Consider the following 12,497-nt stretch of genomic DNA (forward strand, 5'->3'; position numbering starts at 1 on the left):
GTACTAAGGTAGCCATCCCTGTTAAGAAACATTTGATGGAGGAGTTGGTCCCCTTGAAGTTGTAGATGAAAGCACAAGAAAAGAGAATTGAAGGTGTAGATGAAAGAGAAAAAGAAGATGATAAAAGCCATGAAAGTAGAAGAACCGAAGGTGTAGGTGAAAGAGAAGAAGATGATGATAAAAGCCATGGAAGTAGAAGAGCCTCCTATTAGAATCTCACTCTAGCAACTTACTCTTCTCCTAGAGCAGTAACTTGGCTATTAATGGATCTCATCGTCTTCGCCTCAACATCTCACAGGCCACACAGCTCCACGAGGTATAGGGGAGGATTTTGTCAAGCAACCGATTAGCATCGCTAAAGGCTAGGATGGTCAATACCACAGTAGCCATTCCTGTTAAGAAAAATAGATGAAGGAGTGGGGGTCCACCTTGTAGACCTGTAGGTGTAGCACGTGCGTTCAAAAGGAGGGGTGCTAAAATTAATTTCACTCACAGAGTTTTAAAATAAAATGAGGGGTCTTAATATACTGCCTAGTAGAATTAAAATAAGTGGTGTTTTTATTCTTACAACTTTAGAAGTAGGCAATTAGTGTAACGAGAGAACAACTTTTTATATAGCTCCGGGTAGAGGGTTCAAATCCCACACACATCTTTGACGAAGAGAGAGAATTTTTTAAATGTATTTTGAATTTGCTACAGTTCCAAGGTTTCTTTTAATATTTTTTGAATTAGGTACTTGTGAGCCTCTTTTCTTTTGCAGCAACTTTAGGGTAAAACTCAGGATGAGAAAAATAAAATAGGGAGAAATTTTCTCTTCAATTTGGTGAGCCTTCTGTGCTCATAAGATTCAGAAAACTAAGGCTGCAAGCTATGGCAGTATTATAAGCGATGGCACAGACCATCCCGTTCGTATGACAATAGACAACAGGTAAGTAGAGAAGAAACTTCAGCTACAAAAGCTTTTATTGGCTCAGACTGTTTTTCACCTTGTTAAAGCAGTTCAAGTAGCTATGAATGGGGAGAAGCTTCTCATCTTTGATGGACTAGAAATGCTCTCTCTCTCTCTCTCTCTCTCGTTTCTATTGTGGGTTCACTCTCTACTGTCTGGCTTGTGGGTTCTCTCAGTGGGTTCACTAAGAGAAGCTTATGAGAAGCTATTATGGGTAGGGTTTTGATTTTTCATTGTGTTTTGTAGACTTTGGTGGGTAATCTCAGAGCCATTGTGCATTTAGTAATTTATTGGGTTTTCATTCTATAGGATTAATGGCTCCCAACACTCTTCTCAATCAATCAACCTTTGCAACCTCTTCTCATTCAATTTCTTGGCAGCCTCTTCTCTATCTCTTCCTTCCTCATTGGATTTACCAGGTATATAACTTCATTAAGTGTAATAGGCTTTTGTTTTAGTACTAATTTTGTTATGAAATGGTAAGTTTTATTCTTACAGCATGATTCTCTTGTTGTGCATGGCAATTATTGCGTCTTATTCGAAAGATATAGGGCTACAAGCTGAGAAGAAGTTTCTTTTTTGCAAGATTTATGGCTAGAAGCTGAGTGCTTTGCTGATTTTTATTGTTTCTTTCATATAAATTAAGAGAGAAGAATTTCTATAGTGTTTAAGTATAATAAGCTTTTAATTTAGTAGTAATCCTCATGCATTTGTTTTCCAATGTAACTCTTATGTAGAGTAGTTACATCTTATTTTTTGTAAGCTCTTTGAAGCCTTACTGCAATCTGAGAAAATGAGCATGCACCTCTTGCAAGAGAGGATAATTTCTTTATTGGCTTGAATAAATTGATTCTTTTTTATTGTTTGTTTTCATATTTTTTTAACGAGTCAAAACATCATAGATACTTCATGCCCATTAGATCAATAGTTGTTAACATCCCTCATTTATTGTTATTATGTGGATCCTGCATATTGTGGGACCTATAAACATTCACTCTCAAGGGGTTAGATTTCTAGACATGTTATATTTTGTGCTTGCCTTTGAGATGTGGGAAAGAAGAAGTCCAGATAACACGCATGCTTTATGTTATCTCATTATGTGATATTCTCTATTGTATGGTTCTAGAGCTGATTATTCATGGCAACTAAGCCTCACATTAAGGTGTTTGATCATGGGTGTAGTGAAAAGAAGTTGTTGGGTTACGTAATGGGAGATTGTACCTACAGTGCCATACGCAAAGAGATTATGCAAGATGACATTGTAAGTGAATATTTTGAGTTTGTTATTGAAGATGAAGACGATGATGGAGAATGCAAATTGAATGCGACACAAGAAGAGCATTGGCAAGTTGAGAATAACAAAAGTGTTGCCATAAAGATGTTATCAAGCATGGCTGATGGTGGTAGGCCCTCAAAGCGTGTTTGTAGAAGCTTGAATGCTGCTACAGAAGCTAGTGACATGAATGCAAGGGAAGAGGGTGATCAAAGGGCACAAAATTTTGATGGTTTGCTTAGACTTAAACATGTCTGGGATTCTCCTACTAAGCTTGGATACAAATTGGAACTCCAATGAGCCCATCTAGTTACATTCCTGAATTAATTATATTCCCGGACTAACTACTGTACAGGTTGTCCTGCTCTGAAAAATGAAGTACGTGCACTCAGGAACTCCAGTCGGCCATTGCCTTCATTCCTCTCGAAGAGGTTCTCCTTAGCTCCACAATGAGCCCTTAAGTGTCTTCATCGGACTTCATATACTCCGATTCTGCCATACATGTGATGGAGACCTAGGTTAACGTTGATGCGACCAGGAAGCCTGCACCACTGTTACCCACTCCTCTGAGGGCACCACAACGAAGCAAAAATCCCTACTTAGACTCACCTCTCCAAAACCCCAAGATCTATTCCCAGACAATCCACCTCCAAACCACTACTCTACCCAGAATCCACAAAAAACAGCAAGAAATCCCCTGTTTTGGGCCCCGCTGTTGGCACCCTTTCTCAACTCCAAATCACCTTCCCTCTTAGGGGAGACTAGTCCTGTGTATGGACTATTGGCAGGAACTGACAGATCTCCAAAAGCATCAACCAGCTGTGCACAGCAGTCTACTGAAGGGTAGGCCAAAATCTAGTTTTCCTCCCTTGTTCCCAGCTGTCCAAAACAGCCTACAGGCCCACTTTCCAGCTGGCTGTAGACATAGCTCCTCAACTCCAAACCTACCAAGATTTGATCTGGGTATAGTATACTGTATCTTCTACCCACATGAACTCTCAGATCCCCAAAAGACCCCCTCAGCTGCACATAGCAGTCAGCAGAAGATAATCCAAAATCAAGATTTGCCAGTTCAAAACAGTGAAAATCTCTCCCTTGATGCCTTGCTGCTGGCACTTCTCCTCAGCTCCAAACCCTGGACCAGGGGTACAGATCTGAAGTGCAAGTGATGTACTTGCCACAAGTGCAAGGGCTCCTTCAAACTCTCCCCAGAGCAGGTGCTACAGCCCTGTAGTAGCCAGGCAAACAAAAATCTCTCACAGATGCAAACAGCCCTTCATGCCTTCTTTCAAACCCTCTGCAGAACATCCGGATCTACCCCCAGAGCATGTATACATCATATATCATGTATCAAAACCATAAACAAATTACAACTGATGAAAAAGATAATTTCCAGGAGCCACACAACCCTTCTGAAACAGGGCAGCCAACAAGTTTCTCCACAGATGAGATTCTGCATAAACACCTGCAAACTTCACTGCTTTTGGTGAAAACCCTAAACACATGTCATCAAAAACACAACTCTCTCAGATCCCACAGGCTGTTGTCCACTACAACCACCAAAAAGTAGGGGAAACATAACACAACATAACAAAAACTGAAGAAACTGAAGACAAAACCACCGAAACAAGATGAAAGCCTGATGTATACAAACTCAGGAATCAGGATCAAAAACCAAGTGCTCTGGTGCTGTTGATCTACAGTCGAGATGCTCTCAGAGCTTTTTTCCAAAACATTTTTACTCTCTGGCCTTCTCTCTCTGGTACAAGATGATCGCGCATGTAGAGCCCCTCCCATTTACAGAAAATTATTATCCTTAGCTCAGATCTTGGCCTCACGGAAGGTCAGATGGAGTCTGATCTTGGTGGATAGGTTGGCCTTGGTATGCACCACATGTTTATGCCATGCTCAGGTGCCTTGGGTGCCATACCGGACCGTTAACAGTGTCTGTCGTTGGGTTGTACATGGCTATATACAACCAATTCACAGCCAGTAGGAGACATTTTGGACGCACGTTTTCATGGTAGCTCAGATGACAGAGATGCAGAAGACAAAAGTGAAGTACTTTTATAGTAAAATAGTTTTCTAGTATAACTTAGATTGAATTTTGCACCATGTTTGAGTTATACGCGCGGGAACAGGCCTTGCCGGTCATAGTTCACACTTTTGGCATAGAATGGGCCGTAGAAGTGCTTGGATGGTCCGATTGATGTTTGACTTAGTATCCAGGATAAATGAAGTGCGGTCCACATGTCTATCAAGTGAGATCTTGGTTTGGTTGTTCTCAGGTCACGGATCGGAACCTGCACTACTTAAAGGTAGTAACGTGCCGACTCACTTGGTGTTTGGCGGCATCTTGGTGGCTGTAGTGGCTTCATTTTGGGGCTGCAGGTCTTGGTCAGCATCTCTACTGGATAAGAAAATCCTAGTAGGCCAAAAAGTTCATCGCTGTTGTTAGTACTACAGCCAAGGCTTATGCATCTGGGTGCAGAATGGCCAGCAGGAAAGTGATTTGCAAGATTTGACAAGCGTGGGATGTGCACTAGGTCTAAGGATTCATGGCCATGCTATTGGATCTTGGTTCGGATAATCTACGTGGATGCAGTGAATGCGGATTTACCTCGCAGCTTTTGTAGTGTAGGTCGACCGAAGGTCAAAGACAAAAATGGCAACAGTGGCCACACGGATGGTCAAATGGAGTCTGAACTTGGTGGATAGGTTGGCCTTGGTTTGCACCACATGTTTATGCCATGCTCAAGTGACTCGGGTGCCATACTGGTCGTCAACAAGGTTTAACGTTGGCTTGTACATGGTTGTTTACAGCCTATTTACAGCCAGCAGGAAATGTTTTGGATGCGATGTAACTTTTTCATGGTAGGTTGGATGAGAGAGACAAAAGGAAAGTACTTTTATAGTACAACAGCTTTCTAGTTCAACTCAGATTTGAATTTTGCACCGTTTTTGAGTTATACGTGCGGGAACAGGCCTTGCCGGTCATGGTTCGCACTTTTGGCATTGTGGGTTCAGACATTAGCAAGGATGGACCAAAGTGCTTGGATGGTCCGATTGACGTCTGACTTAGTATCCTAGATAAATGAAGTGCGGTCCACATATTTGTCAAGTCAGATCATGGTTTGGTTGTTCTCAGGTCATAGATTGGCACCCGCACTACTTGAAGGCAGTAACGTGCCGACTCACTTTCTTGGCGTTTGGCGGCATCTTGGTGGTTGTAGTGGCTTTCTGTTCGAGTTGCAGATCTTGGGTAGCATCTTTGCTGTATGAGAAAATCACAGCAGGCCAAAAAGTTTACCGTTGCTGTTAGTACTACAACTAGGGTGGCCTACGCATCCGGGTGCAGAACAACTAGCAAGAAAGTGATTTGCAAGATTTGACAGGCGTGGAATATGCATTAGATCTAAGGATTCATGGCCATGCGATTGGATCTCGGTTTGGATGATCTACGTAGATGAAGTGAATGCGGATCCAATTGGTAGCTTTTACAGTGCAGGTTGATCAGAAGGTGAAAGACAAAAATGGCAATTGTGGCCACACGGATGGTCAGATGGAGTCTGAACTTATAGGTTGGCCTAGGTCTGTGCCACGTGTTTATGCCATAGTTAGGTGTATAGGGTGACATACTAGATCATCAACATGGTCTGACGTGCATTGACTTGTACATGGCTGTTTACAACCACCAGGAGACGTTGGCTTGTACATGGCCACACGGATGGTCAGATGGAGTCTGAACTTATAGGTTGGCCTAGGTCTGTGCCACGTGTTTATGCCATAGTTAGGTGTATAGGGTGACATACTAGATCGTCAACATGGTCTGACGTTGGCTTGTACATGGCTGTTTACAACCACCAGGAGACGTTGGCTTGTACATGGCTTGTACATGGCTGTTTACAACCACCAGGAGACTTTTTGGACGCGATGTAAAGTTTTCGTAGTTATTCGGGTAAGAGAGATGCAGAAGACAAAAGTGAAGTACTTTTATAGTACAACAGCTAGTTGGTTCAACTCATCTTTGAAATTTGTACCATTTTTGAGTTATATGCGCACGAACAGGTCCTGTCGATCACGGTTCGCACTTTTGGTATTGTCGGTCTGACATTGGCAAGGATGGGCCGCACAAGTTCATGGATGGTACGATTGACGTCTGACTTAGCATCCAGGATAAATAAAGTGTGGTCCACATGTCTATCAAGTCGGATCATGGTTTGGTCCTTCTCAGGTCACGGATTGGCACCCGCACTACGTGAAGGCAATAACACGCCAATTCACTTCCTTGGCGTTTGGCAGCATCTTGGTGGCTGTAGTGACTTCGTTTTGGGGCTGCAGGTCTTGGGAAACATCTATGCTGTATGAGAAACCCTAGCAGGCCAAAAAGTTCATCACCACTATTAGTACTACAGCTAGGGCCTACGTGGCCAACAAGAAAGTGATTTGCAAGATTTGTTAGGCCTGGGGTATGCATTAGGTCTAAGGATTCATGGCCATGCAATTGGATCTCAGTTCGGAAACTAATCTACGTGGACGCAGTGAACGCGGATCCAACTGGTAGCTTTTGGTGTGCGGGTCAACCGGAAGGTGAAAGACAAAAATGGCAAAAGTGGCTACACAGATGGTCAGGTGGAGTCTGAACTTGTTGGATAGGTTGGCCTAGGTCTGTGCCACATGTTTATGCCATGCTCGGGTGCCTTGGGTGCCATACCGGACCGTCAAAACAGGGTTTGACGTTGGCTTGTACATGGTTGTTTACAGCCAGCAGGAGACATTTTGGACGTGATGTAATCTTTTCGTGGTAGCTCGGATGAGAAAGATGTAGAAGACGAAAGTGAAGTACTTTTATAGTACAAGAACTTTATATTTCAACTTAGATTTGAGTTTTGCACCGTTCTCGAGTTATACATGCGTGAACAGGCCCTACCAATCACAAGGTTTGATTAAGAAAAAGCACCATTCTTGGTCAAAAAGCAAGAAAAAGCAAAAAGTCAAACCGGGTTGACGGCGAGCCAAGATTTCCATTGGAAAGAGGAGATTGAGCCGGACCAAAAAGCGAAAAGGCACTTTCTCAAAAAGCAGCTCTAGGGCCAAAAAGCAAGGCCTTGAAGTTAGAAAAGCAAAGTTTAAGAACTTTGACGAAAGTGAGTAATATTTTATTATAAAGTAGAAAGCAAAGGGAAAAAGACAAAAGCAAAAGCTTGGTTAAGCTTTTGGCAAAAAGCAGAGTCCTTTTCAAGTATAAAAAGGCTTGAACCTCTCTTGTAGCATCATGAAGGAGATCGTGGAGTGTATGTGTGGGCATCATTATGATCATGGAGGGCTTCTTCTTTGCCATCAACACCTTCATCAAGTTGCTTTTCAGATATACGGTTAGCCCTAGACTTGTATGGGCATATGCATGGGCGATACATATGCGTGTATGGAGCTGTACGGACATGCACGAACAGAAATTTCAAAAACCCTAAAACTGCTCCAAAAACCCTAAAAAACTGCTTTTTGGAGGTTTTTATCGCCCAAAAACCATTCAAACAGGTTTTATATCAGTTTTCTTGTGAGAAAGAGCTTTTCCATGGTTTTCTTCACGGACAAGGCTATAGGAGTTGTGGAGATTACTCATGGGGTGAGCGAGTGTTTCTTGGACTTGGACATAGAGCTTGGACATGGAGAACTTGGGCATAGAGCTTGGACATGGAACATGAAGCTTGGACATAAAGATGGAACTTGGATATATAGCTTGGGCATGAAGCTTGGACATGATGAACATGGAACTTGGTTATGGGACTTGGACTTGGATTTGGATTTGGATTTGGATATAAAATTTGGTACTAGCCTGGTAACAGATACTTGTGGGTCATCCCCGTGGTGTGCTCGGCATCAGAGATCTTGTGTCTTGACATCGACTTGAATATCCTACATCGGCATATCTCTTTGTTTTGTATTCATGGATTGTATTGATCTTGGCCAACGTGCCCGTGGATTGTATTGATCCTGGCCAATGTGTCTGTGGATTGTTCTTGAATAAATTCCTGAAAGGAGGCGGGGCCTGTTCCCCGCTCAATGTGGTGTACTGGGCAAGATCCCTATTCCCTCCTCTGTCTCTATATCTCTCTCTTGTACACGTGGTTGAGTCTGTCACGGCACGCCTCGTCGGGCTTACAGCAAATGGGGTGTTTTGTACATCCTTGGGCAACTCATCCCGCATTTGTCTGTCAGGTGTATTCATCACATGCTCATCATCACTCGCATGATCAGCCATGATTGTAGATCAAAAATTTCTGCCAACACAGTAATCTTTTGCGCCCGGAACGCTCTATCTGCTACCCTCAACAAGGGATTTACCATAGACTAGAGAACCGAAGCTTTGATACCACTGTTGCAAATACGAAAGCGTGTGCGTAGAAAACCTTATCCCATACATAACATCATGGCATCATACATAGCATCTGACAATATCATTATCATACTTTGAAACCACTGAAACAACAATATGAAAACTTGCACAAAACACAGCACTAGGGGCTGAAGTTGGGCCAGCCCCCCTTGAGGTATCTTTATTACCAACAGAGTGTTCTAGTACAAGAGAACGGGTGCCAGAGAGTCAACACTCCTCAGATTGGCACCAGATACATCCAAAATAAGATGAAAACAAATCAAACAATTGCATGAGTCCTCAAACTCAAGCTTCCAAGAGTTCCTCAGGCACAGCCACACTCTGGTACGTGATCACACCCTCTAGCAGTGGTGCTGTCCCCAATAACCAGCCATGAAAACCTTGACTCTGGCCACCCAAAGGTTCCACCCTTATAGCCACAAGCTTCACGTAGGTTTAGAGATTGTTTGCCTTCAAATCTGTCACGAAAAACCTTGTTGAATTGGACTGAACAGCACTGTTTTCAGCCCACAAACATGCTTTATAGGTCACCCCAAGAGATAAGATGGGTGCCTTGTTGTTTATCTTGAACCCCGAGCCTTCAAAGCATCAAAGCTCAGCCTAGAAACCTGCTGTGCAGCAGTTGACCAGCCCTGTAGAGAAGCCAGAAGGGGTCGACTACTTCAAGGGAGAGAAAGAGAAGAACCGCTTTTGCCTGTAGAAGCTGTGGAGGCAAGCGACCAGCTTTAAATCAATAGTCGACCAGCTCTCCCAAGCTGTTTTGCATGCCCCATTGACATTTGTCTCAAGCCCAGGGTGTTCCACCTCCAAAAATAGCTGGAAAGGGGGGGTGCCCAGCTGATTTTGGCCCTCCACTCCCAAAATAGTAACTCGTGGATCTTTTTTGGCTGGATGGGCTGCCCACCTTGAGTAATGGCCAAGTTTTATTAAAAACTGGTCCTCTTGATGTGAACACTTCAAAAATTGTCCACCCAAACTTAAGTGTATGTGAACACTTTATAATTTGTCCATCCAAATTTAAGTGTATGTGAAGACTTGTACTCATAAACCTTAGTATAATAAAATATAAGCTCTAAATTGAGTTTGAGGTCACTTACCACTTGCAAAACACATAAGACCATCGCCTCAATCCCAAACAAGTGTGCACACACGCGTCCATAGGTTTTCCAGGCGTCCCCGGAGCCCATGGACAATAACAAGTAGAAGTACCAGGCATTCATTGTCCAAGCAGTCAAGACAAGTCATTCATTCACGTCAAAACACATTATGCATAATATTATGGATTCCATCTCCCAGCTTATTCATCTTGTATTGAACCCTTCTCGGGCATCACCCATACAGGCATAAAGAATGAATGCTCACTAGGGTGTCCACCCTTCCATAAGACTTCATTAGCATGCCAGGAACTCTCACCAGGGTATCCACCCTTCCATGAAGCCCTTCCACATGTACTGAGTCATGCTAGGAACTCACACCAGGATATCAATCCTTCCATGGAGCGCTTCCACATGTAACCAATCATGCCAAGAGCTCACACCAAGATCTCAATCCTTCCATGGAGTCTTTCCACATGTACTAAACCATGCCTGGAACACACAGCAGGGTCTATACCTACCCTTCCATGGTGTTCCTCCACATGTGTATAGTCAAAAATATGACATACGAGACTTGTACACCTGACCTTTGATGCGTAGAGTGGAACCCTAGCTGACTCGTCCCGGATTGGGGCTCACAAGGGACCAGTCTCCACTCCAGGTCCTACACTTGCTTGTATCGATATGTCCACGTGGCATCCAAGTGCGGGATGCACGTGACATGGGCACCTACAGTCACATTGGGTTGTCAAAACTGTTCCAATTGGTCCACACTGGTCCTTGGATCTTGCCTAAAAGGCAGCTCCAAGGGAGATCCATGTCCATGTGCATCCTGGTCAAGGCATGCATGTGACAAGAGCATTAAAAATAACCTCCTTATTCTCCTCTATCACTGTCTTGCCTTAAGCTTTCAACTGCAAAGATTATATGCTTACATGGTGCTTTCATCCATTCTTATGCATGTACGTTTTCATGATTTTACAATTCCATAAGATTTCTTGGAAGGGCAGTTGAGTTTGCATGTTTATGTTTTGAGAACTATGACCCCAACAGCCTCAGATTTTCAAAGCAAGAAAGAAGATAAGCTAATGGCATAATCACAGCCCCCCAAAATTTCATCTTTTGAAGAGGCTAAAAGCCCATAAGGAGAACACATGTTTCAGTTGTTATTCAAAGAGGCATTGCCCCAAGCTCCACGATACCACTTACGTCACATAGCAACCTGCCATTGTTGTTCTGGGTGTTTCAATTCAGCAGGAGGAAGTTGAGAAGGTGGATTCATTATGGATACTCTCCAATGCTTTGGCCAAGTGCAGTGAGTCAAGAAATCGATAGTTAGTATGGCAGATTTGATCTGTCCCACAGTAGTACAGGCCCTAGTTGCAAGTAACACCCATGGCAGTTGACAGTTTGTTGACAGGTGTTTTCTTAGGCAGTGTTTGTTACACAAATAAGTCCAAAATATGTAAACCTCAAGATTGTATGGTTGGTTAGATAGACGCTTCTTTACATAATATGGTGGCACATTCGCTTGCACAAGATGCCGTTTTAGGCATTAGATTCATGCATCAGTCTCAGTAAGGGCTAAAGCTGACACAAACTTTCCATCCTGTTGATCGTTCAACTTTGAGTTCACATGCTGGAAATGATTTGTTCTGCCCTATTTCTCTGTAACTTTAGATCTAGCTATACATGTCACAGATGGGCCTATCTGTTGGTTACCTTTTACAATGGGCCTCAATCCATGGTGTGCCAATGGTTAGCTCCGAAAATTTATGTAACGGATCTGGCAATATTGTATGTGTAACATTTGCATGCCCATCAGCAACAGTTCTTATTCCTAGTAGTGTTTCTGGTAATAGTACACTTCAAAGAAAGCGTTTCTCTGTTCGAGTCTTAGAACGAGTGTGCTCGCTTCTGACCCCTGCTTGAAAAACAAAACAAATAATCTAAAAGAGACTAGCTATGGACTTTTTGTGGCTATCTGCTCATGGTGGAACATGCTGCACTGGGTAGAAGCCTCCGGTTCTTCTGTCCATATGTCTTTCCTATTGAACGCAAGGTATGCTGATAAGCCCTTTTTAGTATGACTTGATTGAGCTGCAGCCAGGGATCTTAGAATGTGGTATAATCTTGGCTAATGCAGTTCCATTTGCTGGTGCAGCTGTCTGTCCCAAGTGTACCTTCCGTCAAAAGCCTGTTTCATGCAGATTCAGATTACATCTGCTGATGAGCCCATGTCGACATTTTATAAATGTTGCAATTACAATTTGCCAGTTTCGGTGCTGAAAAGGGCACTTTTTCTGCTGAGCTGCAGCTCTTTTTATCAGAGTTTTAGTTTAAACAATGTCTGCCAGTATTTGAATGAGAGCAAGTGGTGGAATGATTTTGTTTTAAAATGAGATTTTTTTTAATTATAAAAACGTGATTAACAAAAATAAAAACCACCTTTAACCCAAATGGTGAAAAAGCTTCCTCTCTCCAAATTGGAGATCTTTTTAAAACTTGATTTTGAATAATTTGAAGGTTTTTGTAACTAAAACCCTACAAAATCCCAAAAAAAAAAAATTGATACCTTCAAATCTCAAATGTGCAGGTATTATTCAAATTTTAGTAGTGCAAGATACGTTAAACCTCGGGTTTTTGCACAAGTTTTCCCTCGAAAAGATGTTATTTGTGCTTTTTTCACCTTACCTATTCCACATGGCAAATTGAGTTCGGGTGGTTTCAATATTTAGTGATCTTTATAGTCACACAAAAACCGGGGTTCGAATCGCCCATTGG

General features: G+C 42.7%; 1 protein-coding gene across 1 annotated transcript; it reads left to right on the plus strand.

The window, feature by feature from the left end:
- The first annotated feature begins 764 nt into the window (after window positions 1-764).
- Window positions 765-12,130, plus strand: LOC147640237 (uncharacterized). The gene is made up of 3 exons (XM_086823434.1): window positions 765-928; window positions 1,259-1,368; window positions 11,878-12,130. Exons 1-3 carry the CDS (start codon window positions 912-914, stop codon window positions 12,000-12,002), a joined length of 252 nt encoding a protein of 83 aa, XP_086679560.1. The 5' UTR covers window positions 765-911; the 3' UTR covers window positions 12,003-12,130.
- The last annotated feature ends 367 nt before the right edge of the window (window positions 12,131-12,497 follow it).

This window comes from Cibotium barometz, chromosome 3 (assembly GCF_041138505.1).
Source record: "Cibotium barometz isolate CiBa-2024 chromosome 3, ASM4113850v1, whole genome shotgun sequence".
Classification (NCBI taxonomy): Eukaryota; Viridiplantae; Streptophyta; class Polypodiopsida; order Cyatheales; family Cibotiaceae; genus Cibotium; species Cibotium barometz.

Coding starts and splice junctions, on each gene's coding strand:
- LOC147640237 (XM_086823434.1), top strand. Junction 1,369..11,877: donor TTCCTCATTGGATTTACCAG/GTATATAACTTC, acceptor TTGCTGGTGCAG/CTGTCTGTCCCAAGTGTACC.